This window comes from Tachysurus vachellii, chromosome 8 (genome assembly GCF_030014155.1).
Source record: "Tachysurus vachellii isolate PV-2020 chromosome 8, HZAU_Pvac_v1, whole genome shotgun sequence".
Classification (NCBI taxonomy): Eukaryota; Metazoa; Chordata; class Actinopteri; order Siluriformes; family Bagridae; genus Tachysurus; species Tachysurus vachellii.
This window is the reverse complement of record NC_083467.1, coordinates 23,223,492-23,239,153: the sequence shown is the minus strand read 5'-3', so window position 1 is coordinate 23,239,153 and position 15,662 is coordinate 23,223,492. Positions and strand designations below refer to the sequence as shown.

Here is a 15,662-nt window from a genome sequence, read left to right as displayed (position 1 = left end):
GCTTAAAGTGCCCAGTAGTGGCAGCTTTGTGATCCTGGGATTTGATCTCTCAGTCTTCTGATCAGTAGTAGTCCAACATCTAAGTTCCCAATCACTAAGTTCCCCACCATATTTTCAGCAGTCTGCTGTGTCAGAAAACATACATACAAACCACTGGTAAAGATTTGGTGAAGTTTATACAGTATATTGCACTTACAGTAGATCCTATTTACACAAAAGCACAAAACACAAATCGATGTAACTCACTTTGGGCACAAAATAATTTAAGATTTAGTTACAGAGAAAATAAACATTAGGAAATGCCACAGTTATGTAGTTTTAATTAGCCAACTGCCTAGTTCCATCTGCTGTCACTGGGCAACACAGATCTGTTGACAATCTTTATTATTCATTAACCTAGTGTTTATATTCATTGAGCAAGATGTCGACATGTGAAACACGATCTGAGACACGTCAGTCCAATTTGACAGTGTGTCACAGTCTATTGTAAATTCACATGGTGTAAGATTAAAGGTGGGGTGCACGATGTTTGAAAGCCAATGTTGACATTTGAAATCACCAAAACAAACCCGCTCTTAACCCAAATGGGTGTCACCCCTGTTTTGATAGCTCCGCCCCACACATACAGACGCAACCCAATCAACTATTATGGCGGAAACTGCTGGGGCAGCTGTCCGATTTTTATCAGTAAATGAACTCAATGAGTAATACTATGGTAATACAGGTCAAATGTGTTTTTGTAGTACTGTGTGTTGTACCGCGAAAAGTTTAGCTCAGTTTCACGCGGAAGACGACGTTCAACACCTAGAACCCGAGGCAGAGGTAACGGCAGGTATCCGCCATGTCAACTTTTCAATCACTTTCGGCTAATATGTGGAAAAATGTTTTTTGGAAATTACAAAAAGGTCTGCAATTTTAAAATGGATGTAAAGATGTTTTGAAATGTTGAAACTATTAAATGTTGAGCACAGAATTGTCATATAAAAATAATCTTTAAAAGACAGATGAAAGACAGCACTATCGCTGCTTGCTGGGGTTTTTTTTTATAGTCTATAGAAGCTTGGTAAACAGAAAAGCTGTGCTTGCTGTTACTCGGCTCTTTCGTTTAATCCACAAACCACACAGAGCTTAAGTGTTCAGGACAATAATAGCAGTGTTCATTTACTTCTAGTTTCTTCTTCAAAGGCAATTTGGAAAAAAAACAAAACAATGATTAATATAGTGGTCTTGTCACAACCAGGGAAGGAAGGAGACGGACCCGTACACAGGATAGCTTCAAAGGAATGGGGTTTAATAAATGATAAAGACAAAGATAGTAAATGACGAGAACTAAGACAATACAAATGACGAGACCTAACCTTGACTAGAAGTTGGCAGCGTGGCTCACATTTACAGTATAGAAAAGACAATAAGACACAATTAGGAACAGGTGTGGAGACCGGGAGGAGCAGACGAAGGTGGGGCAGACACGTGACAACAACAATAACAATAACAACAGCACATGGCCGAAAGTCTGATCCCTGACAGGTCTAACTCTACTTTATTTGATGTGAGCCTTTGCAGTCATTGCCAAGAATAATTTGCAGACAAACCTGCAAAGCTATCACTTTACCAAGCATTACACGAACACTTATCTTTTATTTATACCTGTATTAAAGGTAAAAATAAAAAGCTCAAACTAGCAGGATGTTTATTTATTTATTTATGAATTGTAAAGTTGAATAATGATGATGATTCTCTCTGTGTAATTACCCGACATGACTCTTACAGATAGGCCGCATGGATCTACAGTCTGGTCCACACAGAAATCAGCCTTAGCCTTTACTACATAATATTCTTTATATTTCACAAAATCCTTCCAGTTCACCAAATTATTGCTCCAAAAAAAACGCACAATGCACCACAAAAACCAGGGAGCATCAATGCTCACTTTGTGCTCTTACCTGAAATTACATCCTATTTTGTGAAGCCTCCCAGCTGTCAATAAATAAAATAAAGAAATATTTGTCTACAAATTGAAGTATCTTGTTATCTTTGTTGTAGCTCTCAAATGATTATTAACATTTTTTAACATTAAACTTTTACGTGTTTAACAATTTTTAAGACTCCATTAGCTAGACTGTGATCCTGCTTGAAGTATCACAAATTATTTTTCATAATATACTTTAAACAACATAAAAAAATTATATCCAAGATATCAGTCCTGCCGGGGGCACGGTGGCTTAGTGGTTAGCACATTCGCCTCACACCTCCAGGGTTGGGGGTTCGATTCCCGCCTCCACCTTGTGTGTGTGGAGTTTGCATGTTCTCCCCGTGCCTCGGGGGTTTCCTCCGGGTACTCCGGTTTCCTCCCCGGTCCAAAGACATGCATGGAAGGTTGATTGGCATCTCTGGAAAAATTGTCCGTAGTGTGTGAGTGCGTGAGTGAATGAGTGTGTGTGTGCCCTGTGATGGGTTGGCACTCCATCCAGGGTGTATCCTGCCTTGATGCCCGATGACGCCTGAGATAGGCACAGGCTCCCCGTGACCCGAGGTAGTTCGGATAAGCGGTAGAAGATGAGTGAAAGTGAGATATCAGTCCTGCTTGTTTTTGATAAATGCTAATGGTGATGTTTACAACGCAAGCTTTTCAGCTACATCATGCTTAATGATCACATAGCTTCCTTCATAAGTACAAGGGCTGTTACCGAGGAGCCACTTTGAAGTTCAATATTTTCCTCTAGCAGCATGTCCTGAAGTGTTCTAGGCTCCTGATAAATAATGTTCTAGGCTCCATTATAAATAATGTTTATGTAAATGTTTATTATTAGGTTTAGATTATTTGGATTCACCATACTTTTCTATCTTAATTCGATTTTATTTGTATAACATTTTTAATAAATGGCATAAAAAAAGGTGCTTCTAGCTTTCTCATTAGAGATCAATGTAAAAGCTAGAAGTGCCTGTGGCAATGAGACAGAATCCTTAAAAGGACCCAGACTCAAAAGAAACCCATCTTTATATGGGTGACACTGAACGGTAACCAGGAGCTTTTGAGTCACTTATAAATCAGTGTAATTTCTGAATTAATTATAGATTTAACACTAATTCCTTCCTGCTGTTCAAAGATGGAGACCAGAGCAAAAATCTCAATAGCAGTTTAAAACAGCAGTCTCAGGGGTCTCCAGGCTGTCCACTCAGGGCCGTACACAGGAGCACTGAACACCAAGTGTTGAGACTCTAACCAGAAGTGTGTGTGTGTGTGTGTGTGTGATATATATATATATATATATATATATATATATATATATATATATATATATATATATATATATATATATATATATAGAGAGAGAGAGAGAGAGAGAGAGAGATATTAGGTATGCTTGTGATAATGTAATTATTATTACTATTGTTGTTGTTGTTGTTGTTGTTGTTATCTGAATACTACAACTAATTTAAAAACTGTATACATTTATTACAACATAAACTACAACAATGTGTGATGAGAAATATGTATCTAGTGTTGATGACAGCAAAACTTTTCCCCCTTATTGAAGTGTTTCCTGCATTTCACTTATATAAATATTTCACAAATGAAATAAGACTGAACTTAAGTCATTTAGAAACATGTCATTTCAAAATGCAGCCTTACATAGATAGAGAAAAACCATCCAAAAAGTAATGGCACTGATTTCACCAACACATTATTTGAATTATAGAAAGTTTTATTGTAAAAGGTTCATAGATCTACAAGGGTTCTTATAGCATTTTTTTTATTGGGAAAAAGTTCTATTGGTCAAGTACAGAACCCCAGGGGATTATATAGAACACAAAGTGTACTTTACTGTCTATTTGGCAACCCAGGTTGCCAGAAATTACTGTGAAATCTACATTTTATTTTTAACGGTCCTGTGAATGAGACGATTAGAGAGAATAACATATGCGTAATAACATAAGTACCACCTTAGATCACGCGTCAGATCTGCTGTTTTTTTTTTTTTTAGCTTGTTTGTTTTTCAGCAGAAGTACCGAGTGCGTGTCAGACGAACAGCTGAAATAGACTTTGATTTCTAAGTGACAAGAGAATTGTGTTTGGAGCTCGTTGGCGCATTACGTGGGGTGTGTAGGTTGGAAAGGGTAGAAGACTAACAGGTAAAACAACAAATACAAATACAGCACAACTCTGCAGTCATGCATTAGGTTTAATCCGTATCCAGGAAGTGGCACTTCCGTGCTCCAGAAGACAGTGCGCCTCTCCTTCAGCCGGTGCGTAAAGTGTGCGTCGGGTTTGTTATGCGCGTTTGCACCCGAACAACCGCACGAGAACGCAGCACAAACAAAGCGCGTGAAACCTGTACGCTTTTACACCGTACCTCGACTTTGACACGAACGAGTGCGTGAAAATGTGACGTCTGAACTAAGCATGGAATATTACTGGAACGACGCGAGCATGACATGGTTATGGTTATGACATGGTGAGTCCTGAACTCGAGTAAGTTTGTACATACGTACATAAGACAACTTCTTACACTAATAAACGCAATTCAGGATGATTTACTCATAACGTCAAGAGGTAAAGAAGATAAAGAGATAGATAAAGGCATGAGGTGACCAAATGTTTTCACTTGGTAATGTTTGGTAATGGTCAAAGTCTGTGTTTATTTTGACATCAGATATTGCAGAAGTTGTTCCAGACAAACTGAGCTAAGAAGACAGTACAAGATCTGACATGCCCTGGGATCAGGGACGTGTATGTCCAACATATAGATAAAGATATAGAGCTTAGTGGTTAAGGTGTTGAGCGACCAAACAGAAGGTCATGAGTTCGAATCCCAGGTGCACCAAGCTGCCACTGTTGGGCCCCTGAGCAAGGCCCTTAACCCTCAGTTACTCAGTTGTATAAAAATCTAAGTCGCTCTGGATAAGAACGTCTGCTGAATTCTGGAAATGGGAAGGTCCAAGGTCATATATAATATAGCGCTTCTGCTGAAACCAGTCCTGTAGCTGACGTAAGGATCTGAGTGCTGGACTTCAGTCTTAGGTTGTGTTCGCATTCTGTTATGCTTAAGAGATGAACACACTGATAATATTATCTAGGTCTTGGGTGGACACAAAACCTTTCTTAGTGCATAGTGTCTATACTCTTACAGTGTGGTGCAAATGTCTGAGACCACATAGAAAAGCTTTCTTTTAAATATGGGAATATTCACAAAAAATGTAACTTCCTGAAATATTCAAAAATTTTATTACATCCATATATTTTTGTGTCGTTCTTCACTGAACATCTTCACATTTTTAAAACTTTAAAAATGAAGATACATTTACTTCTAAAATCAGTTCAGCCGTTTAGCAGCCGTTAACGATGTACATTTTATACTATAGAAAGGCCAAGAATATTGATATATCAAATATTTTAAACTTGATTGTTTTTTAACACTCACCAAAAAAGGTTTGAATTTATTTATTTATTTATTTATTTATTTATTTATTTATTTATTTATTTATTGGTAATTTGGTGCCTTTCTGCTCGTGGCCAATCCGTTCCATATAATTAAGTGAACTAAATAGATTAAGAACATGTCTAAAGCATCTGCATGAAATTTTTTGCAGATTTTTTTTCTTTTTTTCAAGTCAAGTCAAGAAGTTTTTATTGTCATTTCAACCATATACAGCTGAAGTACATAAAAACAACACAGAGCTAAGGACATAAAATACGTTGTCATAGCCACATAAAGTGCATCGTGTGCAAACAGTGCGAGACAAAAGACACTACAGGACAAATACACAAAATAGCGCCGATCAGTGTACATACTGTATATTATACAGTACGTTGTGCAAAACAATGAGTGAATGTGCAAGTGTGTGTGTGTGTGTGTGTGTGTGGACGGGGCAGTTTAGTTCGGGTTGTTGAAGATTCTGATTTTTGAGCTAAATTTGTTGTTGCTTTAATATGACTGCTGAAGCTGAGTCTGATTTGTAGCTTTTTAAGCATTAGATCAGAGTGTTTTTATTATTGTTAAATCTTTAAACCACTGTTGGTCCTTGGTGAGGTTGTATGTGGTTTTTACACACTTTTATCATCTTACTTAAAGCTTTTACACAGTCGACCTGCAGGACTGCGGTCGTTTGATGAGAGTGTTGTTGATGTCGATGTCGATGCAGAATTCGACCTAGTGGAGACATGTAAAGTTGAAAAGCAGGCAGCTTCAGACTCAGCCTTGAGTGGTACAGTATTTCCTGTTGAGTCTCTGTTTATGTTATGTTATTTTTGGACATTTTTTTGCAACAGGATGTGATGTCATTGGAATGTTGTAATGAGCCCTCATAATGTGGTACAGTTAATATTCTCATTCCAAAGTATTTTTGTGTAACAGCTTGTCTTGAAGTGTTTAATAGCTTTAATACCTTAATAGCTTTAGTTTTTTTTTTTTTTTTTGAAGTAGCAACACTAACTTTATCCATTTCTAGATGGGTATTTCTAAAGCTTTCCACTTACATTTCTACATTTTATTTTATGTAACGTGCTTAACAAGAAAAAATTCCTGTCATCACTTACATTATAGCAGTTGGGAATTATGAAACAGCCAGTCTCTCACTTTCACCTGAAGTTAATAACAAAAAACTGACTCTGCTTCACCCCCTCTGACACTGGAGACTCCTTCCAGAATTGCTAAACCTAAACCTTAGCTTACAGAAATATTCACCACACGGGTGTCAATTTGTTTCTCTTTAATAGATAAAGTATTGTTTTTAACTTATTTATTAGTATATACAGCATCTGCATCTGGTATATAGAACATATACTGTAGAAGCAGTGAACTAGCTGTCACTTTTTTTTAGATTAGATTCAACATTATTGCATTTTGTTTGTTTACACGTGCGAAGCCAATGAAATGGAGGTGGCATCTAAGCATAGTGTTATATAATAGACGTGCATAGTGTTATATAACAATAAACTATGAATAGAAATAAAATAAAAAAATGACCAATCAGATTTGAGAATCTGAGACCTGTGATGTGGTCGAAGGTCTTTCTTTTAATGAAATCGAAGTTATTTCTGTTTCTTACAAAAAAAAAACAAAAAACGAATTTGAAGTAACAAACACATGTATTTGTACTGTATTATACACATATACTCTTTTTCTGTAGACCAGGATCAACAGCTTCCATTGTTAGTGTTAGGTAACTTATGTATGTAAATATGTAAGGTGATCCCACACACAAAGTATTCACCCCCTGAAGTCCCATTTTGGCTGCATTTCTCAAGCTTAGAAGTTTATGTAACCCAGTATTTCGAACTTGTTTTATGTAACATATCAAACTCTGCTACGACAAGAAAACCTAGAGGTGCAGTGCTACAAAACACAGATCTGGGTCAAGATACAGACTTGGCTATATTTTCTCACACTTGCCACCAAACATTTAAAGTTAACCACTTTAAAGCATGTCAGCTTGGTCACATATCAGGAACATTGTGTACTTTACCTGCAGTTTAAAAAGCTCAGACTTTTTTCAGGGTTCTCGTCTTTACACCCCTCGGTAGCCTTGTCCGTACTGTCTGTGTACTGGCTTGTGTTGCAGTTCTAGCAGATTGTCCATGTGTCATTGTGTTTATTAACCACCTGGATCAGCTGAATTTCTGAATGGATGAACTTTATTTTCATCCAAGTCTCACAGTGGAGGAATTTAGCTTCGTAAAAGTGCACCAGCATTTTCCTGAAGGTTTTGTCATGTCCGTGCATGATCATGAGGCGCTTATGTGTAAACAGGCTTCCATTGACCTTATTAAACAAAGTAGTCTCTTACCTAACAGGAGTTTACTTGGAGGTTACATTATGCAAGGAATAACACACTATATGCTGTGTATGAAAACAAAAATAGTCTATAATAGTCAAGACTATTACCATATTTGATTCATTAATAAACAACATAAAATAAATATTGTGTACTTTATCTGTTTAGATTCGCTTTTAATATTATGGTCCATCCATGAAATAAGTTCCTCTTGTTGCTTAGGTTAGAAACAGTTGCTTTTTAATTTGTTTTACGAAGCACCGTGATTATTGCTTGAGAGGAAAAAAAATCCAGTTTTCTTATTTAACAAAACACTTTTTTGTTTTAAGATTATGTAAAGATTAGATCATGTAGGATTATGTTACTATAGAAGCGAAACATATTAGACCGAGTGCTTTAATATAAACCCATTGTTCCAATGTTCCTGTCCGATCTGCATGGATAATATTTTGAATCCACAATCAGATTAGAGAATTTAGCCGTGGGAGAAACAGATTTAAATTCTGAATACTATTGACCGAGCAATGCATGAAAGCGTTTTCCATCCGTGTGTTTATCAAGAGCCAGAATGAGATATTAGTGAACGGGTTTCCTGTCCATTTCTCCACACACAGAAATGTGCCAGATTCCTTATCTGTAGTAATTGTTGCAGAGTGAGGATAAAGACTGGAACATTCCTTTTACTCCTGATGAGATTTTGTCATTTATGAAATGCAGAAAAGGAAATTAACCCTTAAAATTTCAGTCAGCATAAACAGTTGTGCGTGTATTAAAGCGTGGGTTATTCAATTACGTAAAAGAACTGAAAAAAAAAAGTGCTTGTAAATGTTGTGGTTAATAAATTGATTGCTATCCGCAAGAGAATTAAATGAGACAGGAACATGGTTCGAGCCACAAAACAAACTCTTAGTGGGTTTATTTTGTACACTGAAACAGGATTGTCTCCACTAGTCATATAGCAGTGTGAGTTGTTGTGTTTGTTTTTTTAGGTGATGAATCCTTCTGCTAATAATGCCTCATTACATCGGCAGATAATCAAATAGATCTTTTCATAGTTTTCACCTGTTTTCTATAGACTAGTATAGAGTGTAAGTGTACTTACTCCATGGTCTATACACATATCACAGGTGGCAGCTCAATTGATTAAGGTTCTGGGTTGATGATTAGAGGATCAGGGTTCGAGCCCCAGCACTGCCAAGCTGTCACTGTTGAACCCTTGAGTAAGGCTCCTAAGCCTCACTGCTCCAGTGGTGCTGTATCATGACTGACCCTGTGCTCTGACGCCAACTTCCAAAGTTGCAAAATGCAAGGAAACAATTTCTCTATGCTTTAATATATATATGTGACAAAATAAAGCACAGACAAGGGTCTAAAAAACCCAATGTTTCTGTCAGCCATTTATGTAAATTACAGCTCTTTCAGTGTAGCAGATCATTCAAGGAAGTGATACTATGTTGGACTACTGCTCGGAAGGTTGTGAGTTTGAATCCCCGGGCCACCAAACTGCTACTCATGGGCCCCTGACCTAGGCTCTTAATCCTCAGTGGCTCAGCTGTATAAATAAGATAAATGTAAGTCGCTCTGGATAAGTGTGTCTGCCAAATGCTGTAAATTTAATTCAGTTCTACTCACTCTTAAGAGCTGAAACCTTCAGCTCACAAAAGGCTCTTTTTTTTACAGTCTAGTGTATGAATGTTCCAAGTGTTGTATGTTCTTATATAGAACACTAACCTTTTTTTTTACCAGAAGTGCAGGCTGTTCCCTGTTGATAGCAAATGACACGAAACGTACGTCTTATCTACCAGAATGTTGTCGATCATTTTTCCTCATTCAGCATGGGGTAGCCACGCCCCTCTTCCTCTCTATAAGCAAAACGTTGATGGCATGATGTGTCCAGAATTTCACACTTATTCCAGTTGAATAAGTAAGTCATAAGTGCACTTCCTATTTTTGTTGGAGTTTTCAGTGTGAGCAGACTTAGATTATACTATACAATGGCACATACTGTAGTGCATAAGTATGTGAGAAAGGAAGGAAGGAAGGAAGGAACGAACAAAGGAAGGGTAGGAAAGAAGGAAGGAAAGGTCGGAAGGATGGAAGGAAAGGTAGGAAGGAAGGAAGGAAGGAAAGGTAAGAAGGAAATAAAGGAAGGAAGGAAAGGTAGGAAGGAAAAGGAAGGAAGGAAAGGTAAGAAGGAAATAAAGGAAGGAAGGAAAGGTAAGAAGGAAATAAAGGAAGGAAGGAAAGGTAAGAAGGAAATAAAGGAAGGAAGGAAAGGTAAGAAGGAAATAAAGGAAGGAAGGAAAGGTAGGAAGGAAAAGGAAGGAAGGAAAGGTAAGAAGGAAATAAAGGAAGGAAGGAAAGGTAAGAAGGAAATAAAGGAAGGAAGGAAAGGTAAGAAGGAACTAAAGGAAGGAAGGAAAGGTAAGAAGGAAATAAAGGAAGGAAGGAAAGGTAGGAAGTAAAGGAAAGGAAGGAAAAGAAAGGAAGAAAGAAAGAACAGATATATTTAGCTTCATTTAGCTTTGCTGCATTATTTATTTATAGAGAGATAGAACTGAAGGTAGATCTTCTGTCTCTTACAGCCTCATTTACACAACCTGCACAGCTCAAATGTTCAAACTTAATATCATATCATTATAATTACACTCTAAGAGGAAAAGAAATATAAAAATGTGAACGTGAGTCTGCTCATGATGTTCACCTCATTCGTGATCTACACAGTGGATTTCTAACGTTCATCCTGTACGTAAGATTATCATTAAAATGCTTCAACTTCATTTATGGAGCAATTAATAGCATGATTCCTAATATGAAATGTTCTGTTTAATATTTCACAAGATTTTATTGCATTTTGCACAAACTATTTATTAATATAATTTCATTCATATTAGAAGTTAATCAAGTTGCCAGAACAATCTGTTTCAATCTGCACTAGAACAAATCTTGTATTTTCTTTTTATTCAGAATTAATCAGAAATCTAAATATGTAGCTCTTTTTTTTTTAAAACTCTTTTATGCATTTTCTAAAATGTAAATTTTGAGATTTTGATGAAACCTGGCAACTCAAGCTGATGATATTGTCAGTTTTTTGGGCATCTTTCACACTGTGATGGGAAACACGTGCTGTAGGTACAATGGTTCATCTAAAACAACTCACAATGAGCTGCTAGACTATATGCTGGATGACTCTTGTCCGTGTTGATGAATTTTAACTGCTTATTATTGAGATACTCCAAAATAGCACTTGATGGAATTAGTCATGCTGAGGCTGTGTTCCTATTAATGTCATCCTGCTGAACCAAATTCGACTGTCATGTGTCAGCGACGCGGGGATAAAAACAGACCCAAATGCAGGATAGCTAAAATAAACTGAATTTATTAACTTAAAAACACAAACCCCCGGATAAGCGGTAGAAGATGGATGGATGGATTGATGGATGAAAAACACAAACCAGGACACCGACATGACAAGACCTAACAAAAGACGACATAGTGTTTCCTTCATTGTCGACAAGGATTCCGCGCTGCCATAGGCAATGCGGCACGGTTATATACACATGACAATTAAACACATGAGGAACAGGTGTGCAGGGGCGGGGAGGAAGAGACAAGGGCAGGGCAGACACGTGACACAGAAACAAAAGCACGTGGACAAAGTCCGAGCTGAGTACTGACCGTCATGAACCACTGCTAAGTTTTTTCCCTTATCCAAAGAGACTTACTTTTTATCTCCTTTATACAGTTGAGCAGTTGGATAAGAGCTTTGATCATTGAGCCGGCAGTAGAAGCTTGACAGTGCTGAGATCTGAACTTAGGCCACGTTCACACTGCAGGTAAAAGTGGCCCAAATCTGATTTTTTTTGGGGTCAAGTGACCAGGTCAGACTTCTTCAGGAGTAGTGTGAACACTCAAATCTAGCCCAGATCTGATTTTTTCAAATCAGATTCAGACCACTTCCGTATGTGGTCCTGAATCAGACCCAAATCTGATTTTTTCCAATGTGGCCGCAGTGTGAACAACCGAGGCAGATTTGATGCGACTTTTACGTCAATCTACATCGACATTCGTCACAATTATGCGCCGGCGAGTACACACACACACAAACGTGACTACGCCTACAAAATGGATCAAATAAGCAAAAGTTGCCCTCGACATCCAAAAATTTTCAAAACACTGCATCTCTGTGCTGCCATTACACAAACATTTAGAAAGAAAAGCGAAAATGCTTACTTCCTCCATAACCTCGCCAACTTTAGCGTAACGGCGTGCTGCGTGTGACGTCATTGTTATTGTTCTTGTTCGTTTGCGCATGCGGGTCAGTTCGAAACAGCAAACAGTTCACACTGGTATCTGATATAGGCCACATTTTAAAAGTTAATGTGAACAGCCAAGCAAAAAATTCAGATCTGAGCAAAATATCCGAATTGAGCATTAAGACTTGCAGTGTGAACGCGGCCTTACATCCTTTCAGCAGTCAGTAGTCCAGTGTCTTAACTACTGAGCTAAAGCTGCCTTTCAGGAACTGACAGATTTGGAGAGAGCAAATAATGTGACCTTATGTGATAATCGTGCATTGTCCAAAAAGTGACAGAAAAACATGAGGCACACATACTGCCACTTTTCCATTGGCAGAGCAATTAAGTGGTGAAAAGGCTTCTTTAAAAAGCGCTATGATTAAGTGTGATTCTGGTCAAACTGCTCTGTCTGAACCATTTAAGATAATAATGGATTAGCAATTATTAATTCTTTTGCTTCTTTTCCTGTCTCCAGTAAGACTACCTGAAACCTGACGTTAGTACTGAACATAATGTTCTGCTTTATGTTCCAGCTTTTATACACCAGCTCAAAAGAAACCAGCTCTGCGTTGAAATCATTTAGTTTGGGTAATTAAAAGTGCCGTAAAATAAATACAGAGAGTGTTTTTTTTGAGCGTAGATCAATGAGTGAATCTTCATTCATTCGTTCATTCATCTTCTACCGCTTATCCGAACTACCTCGGGTCACGGGGAGCCTGTGCCTATCTCAGGCGTCATCGGGCATCAAGGCAGGATACACCCTGGACGGAATGCCAACCCATCGCAGGGCACACACACACTGAGTGAATCTTCTGATTATTAATTCTGTTCATATTAAGTTTGGCTCATTTGCCTTTCTGATGTTATTTCACATGAAAATCTTGGGATTAGTTTATACAGAGTATAATTTGATTCGGTTCAATTGAATTTATTTTTGTAGAGCTTTTAACAATTGAAACACATTGTCTAAAAAAAAAAAGCAGCTTTACAAAAGTATAGAAACAGAATAAAAACCAATTCAGTTTAAAACTTAAAGTTACTATTTGTCTCTAACATCTACCCCTATTGAGCAAGCCTTATGCGACGGAGTCAAAGAAAAACTCCCTGAGATGATGTGAGGAAGAAACCTTGAGAGGAACCAGACTCAGAAGTGAACTTCATCCTTATTTGGGTGACACTGGACAGGAAATGATGTCAATGTAATTAATGTCCTTTCTATAACAGTTAAGTGAACTAATGGGTCACTCAACAGACCCAACACTAATTTTGTCCTGACGAAATCTTCAAATGATCGCTGATGAAAACCCGAGCACAAAGCTGACTGACGCAACAATGGTTCAAAGAAGGCATGACAGACCCCGGGTGGCCTCATCTACAGCAATCCCATGAGTCACTGGCTGTCAGTGCAGATCAATCCCCAGCATAGTGCACACAGGCGACAAGACTCCAACCAGGGCGTCAGGACTGATGAAGTAGGTCCGGAAGTAGAGGCACTCAGACTAGGGACTCAGGACAGACTCATGTGATTACATCATGGTTGGCTGAGTATTTATGTTCAGAGTTTGCTTACTTCACTACTTACATCACTTCAGTCCTACAGATTAACTATAAGTTCTTTTGCTGCATCTGTTGTCTTGTTTGTGTTGTCACCTACATGACAGCTGCTATCCAGGGAGGATGAAGGCTACAGAGTGCTAGCTTTGTTTCTTTGAGACTTTCACAGTTATGTTTTTGAACTGCTGCTCATGCTACGTCTCTCAGGCTTCACACACTGAATGTCATCCTCTCAGGAAGCTCACAGACACATATGATTGGCTAGTGTTGGTCTGATTCACAGGGTGCGAGTAATCACATCCCTCTTACACAGGACAGTGTGCTTTTTTGGAGATGGCGATTACATGAGTGAGATTTAATATGAATCTCTATCGCTTTTAATTTGGGGCTATTATGGTATTAAGGTATTATTATTAGATTTGAATTCATTACTGAGCAGCACTGATTCATTTCCATGTGAAATTCTCCATGGCCAAGGTAAAAAAACATGAAGAAACGCTTTAGGTGTGACATAATGGGAATTCATATTAAATTCAGTTTATGGATGAACTGAGAATTACAAATGATTACGTTTATATTCTTTGTGTAGGAGAGATTCATGGTTTTATATGGAGCAGGTAGTTATTTATCTTTTTGTCATTTGCAAATGAAAAATAAATACAAATAGTTTCCATCAGTGAACAGTTAATAACTTAAACAAAATAGACTTCAAACTAGAATGAATGCCCTGGAGGGGGGCACGGTGGCTTAGTGGTTAGCACGTTTGTCTCACACCTCCAGGGTTGGGGGTTCGATTCCCGCCTCCACCTTGTGTGTGTGGAGTTTGCATGTTCTCCCCGTGCCTCAGGGGTTTCCTCCGGGTACTCCGGTTTCCTCCCCCGGTCAAAAGACATGCATGGTAGGTTTATTTGGCATCTCTGGAAAATTGTCCGTAGTGTGTGATTGCGTGAGTGAATGAGAGTTTGTGTGCCCTGCGATGGGTTGGCACTCCGTCCAGGGTGTATCCTGCCTTGATGCCCGATGACACCTGAGATAGGCACAGGCTCCCCGTGACCCGGGGTAGTTCGGATAAGCGGTAGAAGATGAATGAGTGAATGAATTTTATTATTGCACTATCCACCAAGATGATGAGGATGAGCTTCATTTTAAGTCAGGTTCCTCCTCATCACCATCGTCTCTCTCTTGCCTGTTGTTGAAACTGTTATACAAATATAATTGAATTAAACTGAATCACTTCAACATCAACTCAAGGACACTCAATGAAAGCATAAATGCCCACTGGTGATTATTTACTCAATTCAAGGACTCGGGCTCATGTTTCTTCTAGAGTGAGAGAGAGATGGTTTATATGTTTTTCCTACTCTCTCTGACTATCACTTATTGACACTATAATTATTTTATTCATTGTTAGCTGTGGTTGAGTTGTGCGTTGGTCTTGAGCTCAGCTATCAATCTTATATTAAGTCAGTTATTTGTTTTTTTTGTCTTGCTACATATTCACAGGTTTAACATGAAAAATGATCTACCGTATTTTCCGGACTATAAGCCGCAACTTTTTACCCACGATTTGAACCTTGTGGCTTAAATGACGCGGCTAATACTGTATATATTTTTCCCGCTTTCAATTTAAAAAAAAAAAAAAAACACATTCTGTGACATGCTCAGTTTTTTGGCGGCATGAAGCTTTTATTAGACCAATGAAATTGCCGAACGGGTTAAAGGTAGGGTCTCCAATGTTTGAGAAATGCTTCAGAAAACTAAGTCGGGACCACAAACTAAAAATCAAAACAAAAATACAAAACAAACGTGTAGCCAATGTGCAGAAAGGGGCGGGTCTTGTCAATATGTGCGGAGAGAGTGTGGACACATCAGACCTAAATATAGTTCTAGGATAAAGTTCACAGTATCCTAGTGTGTAAAAGTTTGGCTTGGAGCAGTTTGTAGTGAGTAAACTAGAAAAAGATTTTTCCTATTTGCTTATAACCTACACAAAAGTTCTGTGATTGGGCAAATGCCATGTCACACAAATGTCTA

At 38.1% G+C, this 15,662-nt stretch overlaps 1 protein-coding gene across 3 annotated transcripts in view; it reads left to right on the top strand.

Moving 5' to 3' along the window:
• The first annotated feature begins 3,922 nt into the window (after nucleotides 1–3,922).
• nr1i2 (nuclear receptor subfamily 1, group I, member 2) overlaps nucleotides 3,923–15,662 on the top strand; it is a 42,358-nt gene continuing 30,618 nt past the window's right edge. Inside the window, exon 1 of one of the 3 annotated variants that reach the window (XM_060876987.1) lies at nucleotides 3,923–4,457. Coding sequence is in view for 1 of the 3 variants with exons in the window: in XM_060876988.1 (XP_060732971.1) it covers nucleotides 4,455–4,457 (3 nt within the window). In the remaining 2 variants the exon portion in view is untranslated. The remainder of the gene's footprint in view (nucleotides 4,458–15,662) is intronic. The other 2 variants (XM_060876988.1, XM_060876989.1) reach the window with 2 other exon arrangements.